Below are 16,678 nucleotides of genomic sequence, written 5' to 3'. Positions count from 1 at the left end.
AAAGCACTTCTACCTTTGACTGCTAGATTCAGCAGATTTAAAGTGATGTTTGACCAGATCACATGAAATCTGTAAATAATGGATGGCTTAATTTCATGCCATCCATTGCATACAAATGTGTTGCTAGCTGTGATTGATCACATTGATCACATTCTACAGACAGGGTCAATCACAGCCCATCTGTACCATGTGATTAGCTCTAGCCAATCACAGCTACAGTGTTACTATGGTACTACTGTATTGCTCTGGTCACAGTGTTTACTGTTTAGAAAAAAAATCCTATTTTTTTTCCTTTTTATACATAATGTCACCAGTCAGTGTCCCTGATCACCACCACCACATCAGGTATATAATAATGCTTTACTGCACCAGTGACAGTATGTAAAAAAAAAAATGCGCCAAGAAAGTACAACTTAAAAAAATTCAACATGCCTTTTGTTAAATACCTTGGACTGTCTACTTTCCAAAAATGGGTCATTTAGGTGTATTTGTACTGTCCTGGCATTTTTGGGCCCCATGAAATGAGATACGGTGTCAATACATCAGGATTGATTATTTTTTAGATATACAGTATATCACATTTTTGTAAATATTTTATTATATATTTTCATGTGACAACACTGAAGAAATTACATTTTGCTACCATGTAAAGTAGTGAGTGTGCAGCTTGTATACATTTTATGTCCCCTCAAAATAACTCAACACAAAGCCATTAAAGTCTAAACCGCTGGCATTGGTTCCCTCAATGAACTGTAGCTCCCCAGTTCCTGCAGAACTCATGCAGCCCCAGACCATGACACTCCCACCACCATGCTTGACTGTAGCAAGACACACTTGTCTTTGTACTCCTCACCTGGTTGCCACCACACACGCTTGACACCATCTGAACCAAATTAGTTTATCTTGGTCTCATCAGACCACAGGACATGGTTCCAGTAATCCAATAATGTCCTTAGTCTGCTTGTCTTCAGCAAACTGTTTGCAGTCTTTCTTGTGCATCATCTTTAACTGCTTGCCGACCAGCCGCCGTCATTCTACGGCGGCAGGTCGGCTCTGCTGGGCGAGAGCCCGTAGCTATACGGCGGCTCTTTGAGCCGCCACTAGGGGCGTGTGCCGTGTTTCCCCTAGTGAGGCCACACCCCCCCCACAGTAAGAACACACCCAGGCATACTTAACCCCTTCCCCACCCCCTAGTGTTAACCCCTTCACTGCCAGTGGCATTTTTATAGTAATCCAATGCATTTTTATAGCACTGATCGCTATAAAAAATGCCAATGGTCCCAAAAATGTGTCAAAAGTGTCTGAAGTGTCCGCCATAATGTCGCAGTACCGAAAAAAAAATTGCTGATTGCCGCCATTACTAGTAAAAAAAAATATTAATAAAAATGCCATAAAAATACCCCCTATTTTGTAAACGCTATAACTTTTGCGCAAACCAATCAATTAACGCTTATTGCATTTTTTTTTATGAAAAATATATAGAAGAATACGTATCGGCCTAAACTGAGGAAAAATTTTTTTTTTATATATTTTTGGGGGATATTTATTATGGCAAAAAGTAAAAAAATATTCATTTTTTTCAAAATTGTCGCTATATTTTTGTTTATAGCGCAAAAAATAAAAACCGCAGAGGTGATCAAATACCACCAAAAGAAATCTCTATTTGTGGGAAAAAAAGGACGCCAATTTTGTTTGGGAGCCATGTCGCACGACCGCGCAATTGTCTGTTAAAGCGACGCAGTCCCGAATCGCAAAAAGGTCTCTGGTCTTTGGGCAGCAATATGGTCCGGGGGGTAAGTGGTTAAAAGAGGCTTAACATCCTTAGGTGACTTCAGGTACATTTCAATAGCTTTATCAGATGCTCCAGAGCTATAACATGCAAACAAGAAAAGTAATCTATTGGTATGCCCTCTCCCTCTTTTCAAACATTGTTATTGTTCACTGAGATCATGTTTTAAAGTTGACCTATTGGTAACTTAACTAGTCTGCATGACTAAATGCAATGAATGTAACAATTTTACAGCAACAGTATCATTTTAAGAAAAGCCCCACCTTTTATCATTAAAAGCAGTCCTTGAGCTCCAGGTAAATAACTTTTCCTACATCGAGAAGATGTCATTAGTCTTCTGCACGCGGAAGGAAACCTCTTCTCAGTTTCCTTTTACTTGGTAGACTAGAGGATGCAGCAGAGGCTGATTTGTGTTAGGCATTAGTGAACAAAGCCAAACCTGTGTAGGCAACATCATACATTATTGTGTAATTTCTGAGCCAGTGTATCAGTCCAAGTAGTAAACGCTGAGCGGCATGATGATTGAACAAAGGTGGTTCCATCCTTCAGTAGAGAAAAACAGTTGGAGACGTTATGGGAGAACTGTGATCTCTGTAAGAGTTTTAAAATGTCTTTAGGTAGTGATAATTCCATGGCACACTGGCAATTCTCTCACTAGCAACAACTCAAAAGACACAGAATCGCCAAGAATTACAGAGAAAAAAATTATCACCTATTTCAATGCATTGCTTCCTTGCTGAAAAAAACACTGCCGTAATTCTATAACTAGCCTTCATCTGACCAGCAAAGGATCTATAGGAAGCCTATTACTTGTGAATTGTCACCAGCCACAGAATTTCTAGTGTGCTATCTGTGACGGGCCGCCTGGCACCCCGCTTGGATGCCTCCACCAAGATACAGCTTCCTCCACTCTGGAACCAGGAACTAGGTATTATAGCTGATTATTGCACCCAAGAACTATATGGCACTAGCTTAGGTACAAACTGGAACTGACTTTATAGTAAACTCACATAGAATATATACCACAAAAACTCAGATAAGATCTTGATCACATTATCCCAAACAATGCAAAACTTTAAACAGTAAAATCATTAGTACATCCAACAGTACATCTAATGAACAGCTAACATAAACATAAATATTTTCAACAGCTAGCAACTAACATCTAACAGTGATATAATTACCAGTAAGCTAATTAACAACTAGTCACCTAGCAAAGTATAGGTGACTCAGGTCAGTGCCCACCCAGACAGTTTGGCACCAGTTCCCCAGAAAGAAGACCAAGGGCTGCCCAAATCTCATTAACCAGCTTTCTTTTCACATCCACCCTCTCGCTGAGTTTCAAGTTGGCAGTCTGACTTCCTTGACTGTTAAATGTGCTAATGTCATTATAACAGGGCCTCTTCCTGAATGCTTGTAGCATAGTCATTAGGCAAGAGGCTAACCTGCAGTCCCCTCCAAAAGCCCCTGTCCCAGTTGGGTCTGTCACACCATTGTCTCTTACATCGCTTACATCATTACTTAGCATATATGTTTTTAACAGAAAAAAATATCTGATAGGTTATGGACAAATAGCTAGGCACAGAAAGTGGGGAAATATTTGATATTGTTTGACTTTCCTTCCCGAAGCTAATATAGTCACTGATGGTGCATGTAGGTGCCTAAGGTTGCTTGTATTTCATTTAGCATTTTTATTTACATAGAATAAACACAGAAATTTAATAATATAAGGTACAGATAGTAATTGAAAGATATTAAAGGACCGGAGCTAGTAAAATATTAAAGTGCTTGGAAAGGCACAAGGTTTTTAGATTTGTGAATTCTATTCACATTGCTGTGACCGGCGACATGCCTCCCGGAGTTATTTCTGGGTTTGCGGGCTTGGCCGAAGCCGAGATTACGTCACTCCCGCGGGAGCTGCTGGTCACAGCACGACTGCTGAGGAAATGGCACGAGCGAACCGTTTCTTCAGTGCGATTGGCGATTCTTAATACTGTAAAAAAAATTTTTTTTTAGATCTGAGCCATTGGCAGCTGAGTAAACCGCAAATGACGTCGTCGCTTCCAGGACTTTTCATCGGAGACCCAATCAGCGCTGAATCCGGCTTTGTTCGGGTCCCAGCCTAGCCGGCGGATGCGTTGGCAGATGGCTCGGGTCTCCCGGTGGGACGGAAGGCCCAAGAAAAGAGCAGCGGAAGGTGGCAGGAGGGAGGACATCGGCTCTCGCTTCTTAGGATAACAGCTGAGCGGCTTTTAGCCGCATCAGTTGTTATCACTAAAGAGCCAACCGCCCGTTCTATTACTGTTGTTACCATCTTCCTGCTCTTTTTCTGTCCTTGGCCTCAGCCATGAGGTGGCCATGGCTGATATCTCCTGCATATGTGGGTTGGAACTACATTGTTCTGACATCTGGCTTCTACCTTTGCATCAGATGATGAGAATGTACACTGCAGGCATCATTCACACCTAAGCTTTGCAGGAAACATGAAGCAAAAGACCATTGTTGCTTAATGACACCCCAAATGTGGGTAGCAGTCCCGTCTTTTACAATAAAATGACAAAGGGTGCAACACAAAACACGCTTGGCTTAGTGTCAAAAAAAGGTACATGATCTTTGGCACATTTGTCACCCCTAAGGCAGTCCAACTATATAGGTTGCTCAATGCTGTCACACAATAAATGCACTAAAAACACAGAAAAACGAGTTGCATTGTGAAGAAGTGAATGCAGCCTAAAACTTTTGGAGCTGGACAGGAGAGTGAAACTGCCAAGAAATCTAATTGAGTGATTTGTAACAGTGTGCCACAAATTTTACTTGTCTATGGTTTGCACTTATCAAGAACATCAGGGTGTAATAGGACACAGAGATTTCCAATTGTACAGGACTTTGAGACACATAGCAATTCAAAATGCAAACATTTCTGGAATCATTTCTGAAGCCAATTGTAATGCAAAAGGCCTACCACTGCCTAACAGTTACTGCCTGTAGCCTAAATGCAAAGGAAGAACAATTAGTACACTATCTGAGTGGGATTTTTTATTTTTTTTTGTAAGTAAAATAAAAAAAAACGCTGGACAATATTCAACTGGAAATATAGAAATGAGCAATAGTGTCAATAATAAATACATATTATGCTAAGCAAACAAATATCTATCATATGTACCATTCCTAATAATGTTTATTTCATAGAGTCTGTAACATTCTGTCCAACATTTACAATCATCTAATCATTTAAACAGATAATGTGTGCTTTTCTAATCATGGGTTTTTCTGTGCTACTTCTTATTTTTAGAGATTTTGTGAAAGGTTTAAATTAACAATATTTACAAAGATATGGTCTGATTACATTTGGTTTTCACCAAACAGGAACCTTTGGAGTCCTTTTTAAACTGTCAAATTATCTCTTACTATAAATGGAATCTCAGGCTTGTTTTATGTTGATATGTAATTCCAAAGAAATTAAGCATGACTTTATATCACAAGAAAATCATGTCAAATTATACTAAACATACAGTATGTAGATGTAAGCTATAGTACTGCATATGCATTATAGCACAGCTAGTCAATAAAAAATTTTTACTGAGCTGTTCTATGCATCTTTTTTTTTCCAGAACTGGAAGCTGAGGAGTGGTGTAAGTGCCTGTGTGTGGAGTGTCTAGGAACCAGACTTAATGATATAAGCCTTGGGGAACCAGACCTACTAGCTGCTGGGGTACAAAGAGAACAAAATGGTGAGTCATTGCATAGTGTATAACATATTTTATTATGTATTTTATCACAAGAAGTGCAAGATATTTCATTATGTAATGTATAGTTTACATTTACCCTGAATGTCATATATTTATCAAATTTATATTTTGTAGGTCTATAAAAAAACTATAGCACAATTATTTTTGTAAAACTCTTCAAATATATTGGGCTGATTGCTAAAACAGATCATTGCAATAATTTCAATCTATTAATGATGTGTTACTTATGCAATGAAAAACTTGACTGCAGCATTTTTAAGTGCATTTTTTTTTACCATGCTGCTACATTTACAACTGTCACATCCTTTTTCCCCAAAGAAAAATACAAACAGGGTACAAGGGGCCTTTTTGAGAGAGGGTATGAAATGCATCTATATTTTTATTATATTGGCTAATGCACAGATGTGTTTTTGTTTTTCTTTTTACATTGAATTATTAAGCCTTTTCACTCTAAAGAACAATTCTACACATAGGTACATAGTTAGTCAGGCTGAAAAAAGACACAAGTCCTTCTAGTTCAACCATAAAAAAATATATATATATCGTACAATCCCATATACCCAATTCTATACCCACAGTTGATCCAGAGGAAGGCAAAAAAAAAAAAAGTCCCTCACCTCCTGTACATATGAACAGAAATGCATGCATGCATTGCCATGCAGTAGAGTGATAGCAATAATTCTAGGACCATAACGCACTGTTAACTCTAAATTGATGATCTGTAGAGGCTTCCAAAGTATCACTAATGCCTCGAACACATGACCAGACTTTCAGAGAAAAAAAGTCTGACTGGCTTTTTTTTCCTCGGAAAGTCCGGCCGTGTGTAGCCTCCCTCTGACTTTTGTCAGAAGTCCGATGGACCTTAGATAGAGAACCTGCTCTCTTTCTTTCCGTCGGACTTCCGATGGAATCACTGCAGACTTTTGCACGGTCAAAAGTCCCACTGTGTGGTACAAGCATATTGGACAATTTTTATTACAATAGTTCTTTGCTGTTTCCTTGTCAATGAGGTTCATTGATTGCACAATAGAATGAAAGTACAGTTTTTACATGTACAAGGATATATAGACAAGCTTTTTGTTAAACAATAACAATTATATATGTAGGCAACATAATATGTTTTGGTTTGGGCTAAATTTCAACGTACACATATAATTAACTGTTCTATGTTATTTTATCATGTTAGTATGAATATTGTAACTATTAATACCCAACAAAAGTTATCCTTTAAGGCCTTGTACACACGACCAGACATGTCCGATGAAAATGGTCCGCGGACCGTTTTCATCGGATATGTCTGCTGGGAGGTTTTGGTCTGATGTGTGTACACACCATCAGACCGAAATCCCCGCGGACAGAGAACGCGGTGACGTAGAAGACACCGAAGTTCTCTGACGCGGAAGTTCAATGCTTCCACGCCTGCGTCGAAATAATTCGACCAGTTTCAGCGGACATGTTCGGTCGTGTGTATGAGGCCTAAGAATTTCTACATGTGTAGGTCAAACATGTATTAATATTGAGCTGATATATATAAACAAATATTATAAATTAACTCATAAGAGAAAAAAAAAGAGACAAAAATAAATGTAAGAGAGAGGGGGTAAAGGAAACATGCTGTTTCAAGGCATGTATATTTTTGAGGTTTTCACATATTTGGTATCTATTTACTCATCTTTTATATTTTACCAAAACATTCAGTATTATATTAAATATAATAGTATATTATATATCATATTAAAATTAATTTCAGTGTGTGGTTTTCTGAAAATATAGATTTGGTAAACAGTACCACAATTATCACATGACACAAAAATGCAACTGCCACAATTTCATTCTACAGCACAGGTGTCAAACACAAGGCCCGCGGGCCGAATCCGGCCCTCCAGGCGGCCATTTCATGTGGCCTTCGCACCTCTCTTGCATCTGCAGGAGAGCTCCAGCCCTCCTCTGGTCCTACTCCAGACCCTTATGCCGCGTACACACCATCACTTTATGTGATGAAAAAAAACAATGTTTTTAAAAAACGTCAATTAAAATGACCGTGTGTGGGGAAAACGTTGTTTTATGTCTTGTGAAAAACTACAATTTTTTGTGTCGTTTTTCAAAACGTTGTTTTTTGTGTCATAAAAAATGACCGTGTGTAGGTTAAAACGACTTTAAAACAACGTTGAATGGAACAGAATGCCGTCGTACGTGCTGAACGGAACCGTGCTTTGCTAGAGCTTTTGGAAAAAAACGATGGTGTGTATGCTATATCGTTTTTGAAAATGAAGTTTGAAAAACGTCGTTTTTTTTTCATCACATAAAACGACGTTTTTTTCTATAAAAAAAAACGACCGTCTGTACGCGGCATCACTTTCTGCTTTCAAGCAATGCATCCAGCCTCTTCCCAGCAGCAGCATAAGGAAAGGGGAGTGCACTGGGATGTAAGGGTGAGTGGGGGACTCAACTTCTGATGGTGGGGTGGCTCTTAACATCTAATATAAGGGGAGGGGATGTGCTGGACATCTAATCTTAAGCCCCATACACACTATCAGTTTTCCTGCAGGTTTTCTCTTCGGGTTTACAAAAACCATCTAATATGAGGTCAAACCTCAAGAGTTTCAATTTGTATGCAATCAGGTAGGCCCTTGCACTACATGATTTTGGTAAACCTGAAGAGAAAACCTGCAGGAAAACTGATAGTGTGTATGGGGCTTTACAGATACAACCGGCCCTTATGAGGGCAATCATAGTGCTGATGCGGCCCGTGATGAAATTGAGTTTGACACCCCTTTTTTACAGGGTCTCTACTTTTAGAAAATACAGTATATAAAATTTGGATGCTTTAAATAATTATCAGGCCTATGTACATTATATCATGTGTACAAAAAAAAAGCTACAGAAATGAAAGGGTTAGATTAAAGCCATTCGGAAAAATGTTACATTTTTGTAATACAACTATTTCAAATGCTGGAGAGAACAAGCATAAGATTAAGAGTTTAAATAATGAATGCACCAGGAAATATGCTAAAACTTTTTAATATGCTATCTCAAACAAATGTCAAGATTGTGCTTTCACACCTGTGAACTCAAGGTGCCCACCAAATAAAAGATTGTGGTCTAAATCTTTTCCATGCAATGACTTTTGGGAACTAAAAGTACTTCAGTGATTCCCACTTGTACTCCTTTGACCTATTGAAATAAATCATCTTAGATTATAAAATACAGGCCACGTACTTTAGTTTCACCTTCTATTGTCATATCAATTAATCTCTATAATGTGGCTATGTACAGTACGCTTTTTACAGACATAACTGGATTATTTTAACGTCTGCTTGCTATTTTAACATAAAAGCAGCTTGTTCTCAGGCAAGAGCTACCTGACCTCATTCTGTTGTTTCTAGATAAATGGTGCCTACACACAAGTCGCCTAATGTTGTGAAATTTGTCCTAATTATCCAGCTTTTATTATTATTGAATCTTGCATGACACCCTAATGGTTTCCTTTTTAATAAAATAAGTTCTACAAAGAATAGTTTTCTGCATAATAATTATCCATATGTAATTTTTTCTATGCATATAAACAAACACACCACTATACAGGTGTCAGATGAACCCTAGCATCAGAAAACATGAATGAGATAACCATTGTTATCTGGCAATATACTGTAACTTCACAGTATTAGATTAAAGCGTTTGTTACCCATTATATTCCTTTTACTGTATGTGCCTGCTGTACCATGTACTTCTATGAGAAAGTATCCTGTTCTCTATGTATTGCGTCCTTTATCTGAAATCCCTGGTGAAATTCCTGGTGTTCCTGCAAGTCCCTCTGCTTTCCCAGTAAAAACTGACCACGCTAAGCATGCTAACACACCAAGGTCAATTCCCTAACTGTGCTGGGAACTCAGCCTGCTCTCCTCCAATAATCAGACTTGTCCTGACAAGCCCTCACTGCACAACCATTCACTGGAAATCTCAGAGTGTTGCTGTTTCTCCTCCAATCAGCTCGTATGCAGCTAAGAACCAAGGGATGTGATCACTTATACAAAAGGGGGAAAAGGGTATTTATAGTGTTTTTTTTTTAATATCTCTACAAACATGTTTTGCCATTCAATCCTATTTTAAACTGAATGGGTTGTTTTTAAGGCTATGGAAATTAAAGATTAATTCCTTGATTAATCGTTAATTTTTGTTGATCGATCAAAATTCTTTGATTGGTACTGGTGGTGCAACGCATTGTAAATGATCCATGATCTGAACGGGTCACCATATGCGGATTGGCACACCATGTGACCCTCGGAGCTCTGCTGCAGCACTCTGACGTCATCACCCGGCCTCAACTGCCTGTGTTTGGCCGGCTTCTCTGGTAAGACTAAGCAAGCACTAATCTTCCTATACAGTGGGGGAGATGTGGACCATATTACAGTGGGGGAGATGTCTGTAGATTAAAGTGGGGAGATGTCTGTGGATTACAGTGAGGAGATGTCTGTGGATATTACAGTGGGGGAGATGTCTGTGGATATTACAGTGGGGGAGATGTATGTGGATATTACAGTGAGGAGATGTCGGTGGATATTACAGTGGGGGAGATGTCTGTGGATCTTACAGTGGGGGAGATGTATGTGGATATTACAGTGAGGAGATGTTGGTGGATATTACAGTGGGGGAGATGTCTGTGGATCTTACAGTGGGGGAGATGTATGTGGATATTACAGTGAGGAGATGTCTGTGGATATTACAGTGAAGAGATGTCTGTGGATATTACAGTGAGGAGATGTCTGTGGATATTACAGTGGGGAGATGTCTGTGAATATTACAGTGGGGGAGATGTCAGTGGATCTTACAGTGGGGAGATGTCTGTGGATATTACAGTGAGGAGATGTTGGTGGATATTACAGTGGGGGAGATGTCTGTGGATATTACAGTGGTGGAGATTTCTGTGGATATTACAGGGGGGAGATGTCTGTGGATATTACAGTGGAGGAGATGTCTGTGTATATTACAGTGGGGAGATGTCTGTGGATATTACAGTGGGGGGGGGGTGATTGTGGATATTACAGTGGGGGAGATGTCTGTGGATATTACAGTGGGGAGATGTCTGTGGATATTACAGTGGGGGAGATGTCTGTGGATATTACAGTGGGGGAGATGTCTGTGGATAATACAGTGGGGGAGATGTCTGTGGATATTACAGTGGAGGAGATGTCTGTGGATATTACAGTGGGGAGATGTATGTGGATATTACAGTGGGGAGATGTCTGTGGATATTGCAGTGGGGAGATGGCTGTGGATATTACAGTGGGGGAGATGTCTGTGGATATTACAGTGGGGGTGATTGTGGATATTACAGTGTGGAGATGTATGTGGATATTGCAGTGGGGAGATGTCTGTGGATATTACAGTGGGGGAGATGTCTGTGGATATTACAGTGGGGGTGATTGTGGATATTACAGTGTGGAGATGTCTGATGGAGATGATAGAGTAGATAGCTCAGCCTCACAGATCATGGTATATAACGCAGCCTTGCAGATCATGGTATATAGCACAGCCCCGCAGATCATGGTATATAGTACAGCCTCGCAGATCATGGTATATAGCGCAGTCTCACAGATCATGGTATATAGCATAGCCTCCCAGATCATGGTATATATAGTGCAGCCTCATAGATCATGGTATATAACGCAGCCTCCCAGATCATGGTATATAACGCAGCCTCCCAGATCATGGTATATAGCACAGCCTCACAGATCATGGTATATACAGCAGCCTCACAGATCATGGTATATAGCGCAGCCTCACAGATAATGAACACTGTGAATGAGATGAGTGGTGTGCAGATCAGATTGCTCCTGTCACCTGTAACCATGCTCATGTCACCCCATATTGACAGCGTACAATCACTCTCCTGTCCAGATGGATATGCTCCCTGTCCCTGTGTAACAGCACACAGGACTCGGTTGGACAGGGGCAGCAGGGGGTTCGCGGCACTAACAGCAACCCCCCCTGTAAAGGCAACCACCCCCCCACACCCCCTGCGTGGCTTGCAGGACTTGCGGTACTATGAGGGCAATCACCCCCTACGGGGGCAGTGGTACTCGCAGTACTCTGACGGCAACCACCCCCCCACGGGTTTGTGGTACTCTCAGTACTCTGATGGCAACCACCCCCCTCACGGGGCTCACGGTACTCTGAAGGCAACCCCCCAGAGGTCCGGGCCTTCACTTACCAGGCTGTGGTGTCCTCTTCTCCTGTGTCTCCTCAAGAGTGCAGGCAGCAGCGGCGGCGGAGGTGTCCATGTGTCCATTCCTCCAGCACGTGTTTCCTCTGCATGTCTCCTCTTCCTAAGCACTGGGTATCCAATAGGACCACTCTGCACTTTGGCCAATCGGGAAACAGGTCTCACTGACCTGCCTCCTGATTGGCGGGGAGGCACAGTAGTGTGAAAATAGCTTAAATTTATTTGCTATGGTCACACAATTGGGTGGTATTAGGGTGCATTCTCTGAGCTCCAAGCCCACCCTATTTTGAAGCCTATTAGAGACTCTGGCTCTTCAAAAAAACAACATCCCCTTCCACCTCCCCATAGGAGTCCATGCGTCGGCGTCCTGAAATGGGCCGGATACATGGATAGGGAGGGTGGCGACAGGGATGCTAACAAATTGAAGCCAGATTCCAGCTAATGTATTTAAAGCAGTTACAACAACATTCTTTTTTAATTTTTGAGATAACTTTTTACCAGCTTGTTCTATTAAAAAATAACAGACTTACTGTGCAGATCACCAGGTGAAACGAAAGAAAAGAAAGACAAAAAAGAAATCCACCCCCTCATGTAAGAATTGGTTATCTGCAACATAATACATGTTTGCTTTTGGGTTTAATACTGCTTTAAATGTGTCCCTGATGGATCTTAAACAGGTGACTGTTAGCTGATCATCAAAGTGCTGCTGGTATTCAAAATATGTGATAATCATAATGGAAATACATAACAGTGTTGTATTTAATGGAATCCCTGCCTTTTATCAGTATAAACAATAGATACATTCACATGTAGGCTCTGGCTGGAAAAATAAAGGGAAAATGCTTAACAAAAGAGGCAAGCTACACAGATCTATAACAGTCAGTGGCACTTGAGAGATAAACAAAAAGTATGTGAACAATAAAGAAAGACAAAAATCACACTCCTACCGATAATTGTCTTAAACCTAAATGATGCTTAATAAATTATACAGTGCTAATTAATTATGAAATGTAATAATTATGAATGCATATGTGACAAACAAACTGTGCTCAATAATATCCGTATAAATGTTCTAAACAATAAATAGATAATTAATTTCCAGTCCAAGAAATTATTTCGGCAAAGTGCTTTGTGTTTAACCAAAGTGCTTGCTGTAATAAAATAAAGCACTTATTGTGCAATATAGTGCCTTGGGTGTCAGAAAAAAATCCACCAATCAGTGTTTCCAGGTGACAGGTGACAACACTTACCAGAAAAATTTTACCCATGTTCCCATCCCGAGCGAAGTGGCGCTGCTCTCACAAGAAGTGTTGCAAAACCAAGCTGCCAAGTCTAATGCCGCGTACACACGGTCGTTTTTTAGTTTTGAAGAGTTCCAAGTGGAGCTTCTTCTGCGATCTAGTCCAGTGAGTTGTCACCGGTTTTGCGGTTTTTTTTGGCTGGCGTTTTTGGTGATTGTGAATTTAATGGCATGGTGATTGGTCCATGGTTGTGGCTCATTTTCCAGGACGTCAATTTCCAAATCATGTTTGAAAATGAGATTGAGCGTATGGCCTGAGGCATGAGTGGGGCCTAAAATTAGTTGCTGCAGACCTAATCCTTCCAAATGGTCGATGCAGGCGTCGGCGACGGGGTCCAGCAAAGAGTTTGCCCAGAGGTTGAAATCCCCAAGCACCAAAAGGTATTTGATGTGTAGGGTATATGTGGAGATGAATTCCGTCAACGACGTGAGAAGGTGCGTTTTTGGGCCTGGTGGTCTATAGCAAAGTAGCATATGGACCGTACCTTGGGGATTTGTTTGCAGCTGCAGAGTGAGGGTTTCCATGAATGGAAGCGAGTTTTGAAGGACTGGTTTGGTGATCGAGAGGTGAGTCTTGTGGATCACCACCAGGCCCCCCCTCTTTGCCCCACTCTGTTTTGCATTTGAATGCAATAATTTGCAGGCACCAATTCTGTTAGAATGGTGTTACAGTCGGCTGTGAGCCAGCTTTCTGTGATGAAGAGGCAGTCTAGATCGCGTTGAAGGATGAAATCATAGATTTCTTGTCGGTGTTTTACTGCCGATCTTGTGTTGACCAAAGCGCATATTATGCGCTTGGGCTGGGGTACCTGCACGTAGTTTTTGACTGTTGATCGTCGATTGATTTTTAACAGTTGCTCATTCCTTAGAGCTTTTTTGGTGAGGGCTGGTAATATTGAGGCAAATGGTTTTAGTTCCCAAATGGTTTCTGCAGAGTATCTCCGATAACCCATGGTCACAGAAAACGCTGGGGAAGGTGATATTGTTCGGGGGAGGTGTTTTGGTGATGATGGGAAGGAAGATTTTCAACCGTCCTTCCCCATTTGATCCAGAGGAAGGCAAAAAAAACGCTAGCCGTGCAATGCCAATCAGCCACAACCAGGGAAAAAATCCTTCCTGACCCCTCAAAGGCGATCGGAAGAGCCCTGGGTCAAGCGCTAAAACGGCTGGGGGTGGGGGGGGATAAAGAAACTGGCCATTTCTCCACTATGTTGGGCAACAGCTGCGGCTTATCCTGAAAAGGACGGCTGCACACTGTCCCAGGGGAGGTGGATGGGGCCTTTCCTTGATGATGCCTACGGGCGGAAAAAAAGGGGGCCAAAAGGGGGAAAAAAGGAGGGGCGCTTACCTGGTCCGATGCAGGGGGGAAGGGGGCCCTACCTGTCTGGCGCTAGGAACCACACGTCCTACTCCTAGGATCGTGCGCCGATTACTGCTAGCACCAGTTCTAGCCCTTGGGTTGGAGCAGACTCAGCAGTTGCAGGGTGCAGTCAGATGGGCCACCGGGTCCAGAGGTACAGGATGAGGGGCCACTGCAGAAGAGCTATCAGGTGGTCCAGGGATCGAGTCCACGGAAAAACTAGACTCAGGGCTTTCAGGGGGGAATCTGGTTACTGGAGCTGCTGCCGGGTGTAGCAAGATGGCCGCCGCTACAGAGACCAGGCCAAAGCCACGGACTTTCCTGGAAGATCCCGCGGGTGAACTGGTGTCAGCTATGGCGGCGATTCGGTGGTCCGAGCGGCTCCGATGGAGGAGGAGGGCTGGATCCTTAGTGTGGGGATGGAGGTACCGAAGCTCGGGCTGGAGGGGGGGTGCCCGGTGACGGCCTCAGCATTCGGTGATCGAGCGGGGAGAATGTCTCCGGCTAGGGTGCCGCTTACCCGGGGGGTCGCGGTCGTGAGCGTGAGTGGAGGACCAGGGGGGGAGAGCCAGAGAGAGCGGGGGGGAGAAGCCGGGGGAGAGCAGGGGGAGAGCAGATGGTGCAGCCCTGGAAGTCAGCCTGTCAGGAGCTGCCTGTACGCACGTCCTCTCAGCAGAGGAATCTACCATCTGTCACATGAATTGGACAGCCGGCACATGGCTTCTCTATTTATACTTACCTAAGACCGATTTCAATCCAGTGATGTGCACAAGAGCTCTTGGCTCTCTCCCTCCTTATTGGCTCAGAGACAGCAGCAGAAGCCATTGGCTCCTGCTGTTGTAAATCAAACCCAGTAAGGGGGGGGGGCATGGGGTGGGGCTGAGCTATGCTCTATCTGCCTAGGAAAGAGCACGTAGGCATACCTCCATTGCAAGCTTCTTACTATGGGGCACTCGGCAGGAGAGGAGCCTTGTGTGCCAGCATGGGACCCAAGAAGAAGGGGATTGGGGCTGGTAGTAGAGCAGGTAAGTATGACATGTTATTATTTGAATTTAAAAAATTCAGTTTAGGTTGAAATATACAAACCTAATGAAATAATTAAGAGCAATGACTTAGCCTCCTTCCTTTCAAATGAAGGCTTGAAACTGCTTTCAGTAGGTCAAAAGATATTGAGTAGTTCTGGGTCACACGGTGGCAAAACATCTGTGTCAGGTTCACAATCTAGAGTTAGTGCATGTGGCAAAGCATCAGCATTGGGGTCATAAGTCAAGGTCAGTTACATAGTGGAAGTAGAAGTAACACACGGTAACAAACATGATTAAAGTGCGCAGCAGTGGATTTAAATTGAATTGAATTGATTTATTTTTCTTAGAGACTTATCATTGAGTTACTTTTCAGCCTTCTTAGTGCTATATAGGGTTTCTACAATCTGTTCGTACTACATGTCTGTGGTGATATGGCTAATCCCAGGAGTTCTGAATGTTTTTGGATTTTTGATCTAAAGTGTGTTCTCAATGGGGAGAATGAGAACACTGAGTACAATAACTTTTCGGATTTATCAGATACTGTGTCTTACATGATGCAGATGAGAATTAGGAATGTTGCCCACATAAAAATCTTCTTCTCCTTCCACTTGGACTGGCTCTTTTTGAGTAAGTGTTCATCCGAGAAAAGGATTCTTTCTAAATGGTTTTAAAGGGATACATGAAATACAGAATGCATATTCATTGAAACGTACGTTTGTACACAGCAAGGTTATTTGGGCCATTACTTCAAAAGAACCAATGAACTATGGGTCCATGTTTTAGAAAAGGTAGTGTAAGCTGTAAATGTTTTATAGATAACCCTATTACCTACCAAATATGAAGGATTGGTTTGTCTGTGCCTGTCTGTGGTTTTCTTATAGGATTCTCAAGCTTCGTGTTTTTTTTTTAAGTAGCTCTTAGTTCATTTGTAAAGCAAACAATCTGGCATTTATAGTTGGCAGAGATACAGATACTGAAAGTTCAGGAATAAAATAGAAAAAAGATGGATAAAGTTTATAACTGGCAAAAAAATTGGCTTTGAGAAATGGAACTATGTATGCAAGATCTGCTAATGGTACGTATTCAACTTGGTAATCCTGGAGACGGCAGATGAAACAACAGAGATAATGCTCTAATGTTTGATTTGTCTTTTCAGTCCAACAATTTGAATATTGAGGAAAATCAGTTAACAGATTTACTTCAGTCCCAAGAAGAACAAATTGTTTTTAATT

General features: G+C 41.7%; 1 protein-coding gene across 1 annotated transcript in view; it reads left to right on the top strand.

The window, feature by feature from the left end:
- Positions 1–16,678, top strand: part of DOK6 (docking protein 6) — a 525,123-nt gene that overhangs the window by 234,143 nt on the left and 274,302 nt on the right. The window contains exon 4 of the mRNA XM_040353904.1: positions 5,401–5,520. Coding sequence (XP_040209838.1) covers positions 5,401–5,520 — 120 coding nt within the window. The remainder of the gene's footprint in view (positions 1–5,400; positions 5,521–16,678) is intronic.

This window comes from Rana temporaria, chromosome 5, assembly GCF_905171775.1.
Source record: "Rana temporaria chromosome 5, aRanTem1.1, whole genome shotgun sequence".
Classification (NCBI taxonomy): domain Eukaryota; kingdom Metazoa; phylum Chordata; class Amphibia; order Anura; family Ranidae; genus Rana; species Rana temporaria.
The sequence above is the reverse complement of the archived record's forward strand: the minus strand, read 5'-3'. Positions and strand labels throughout refer to the sequence as shown.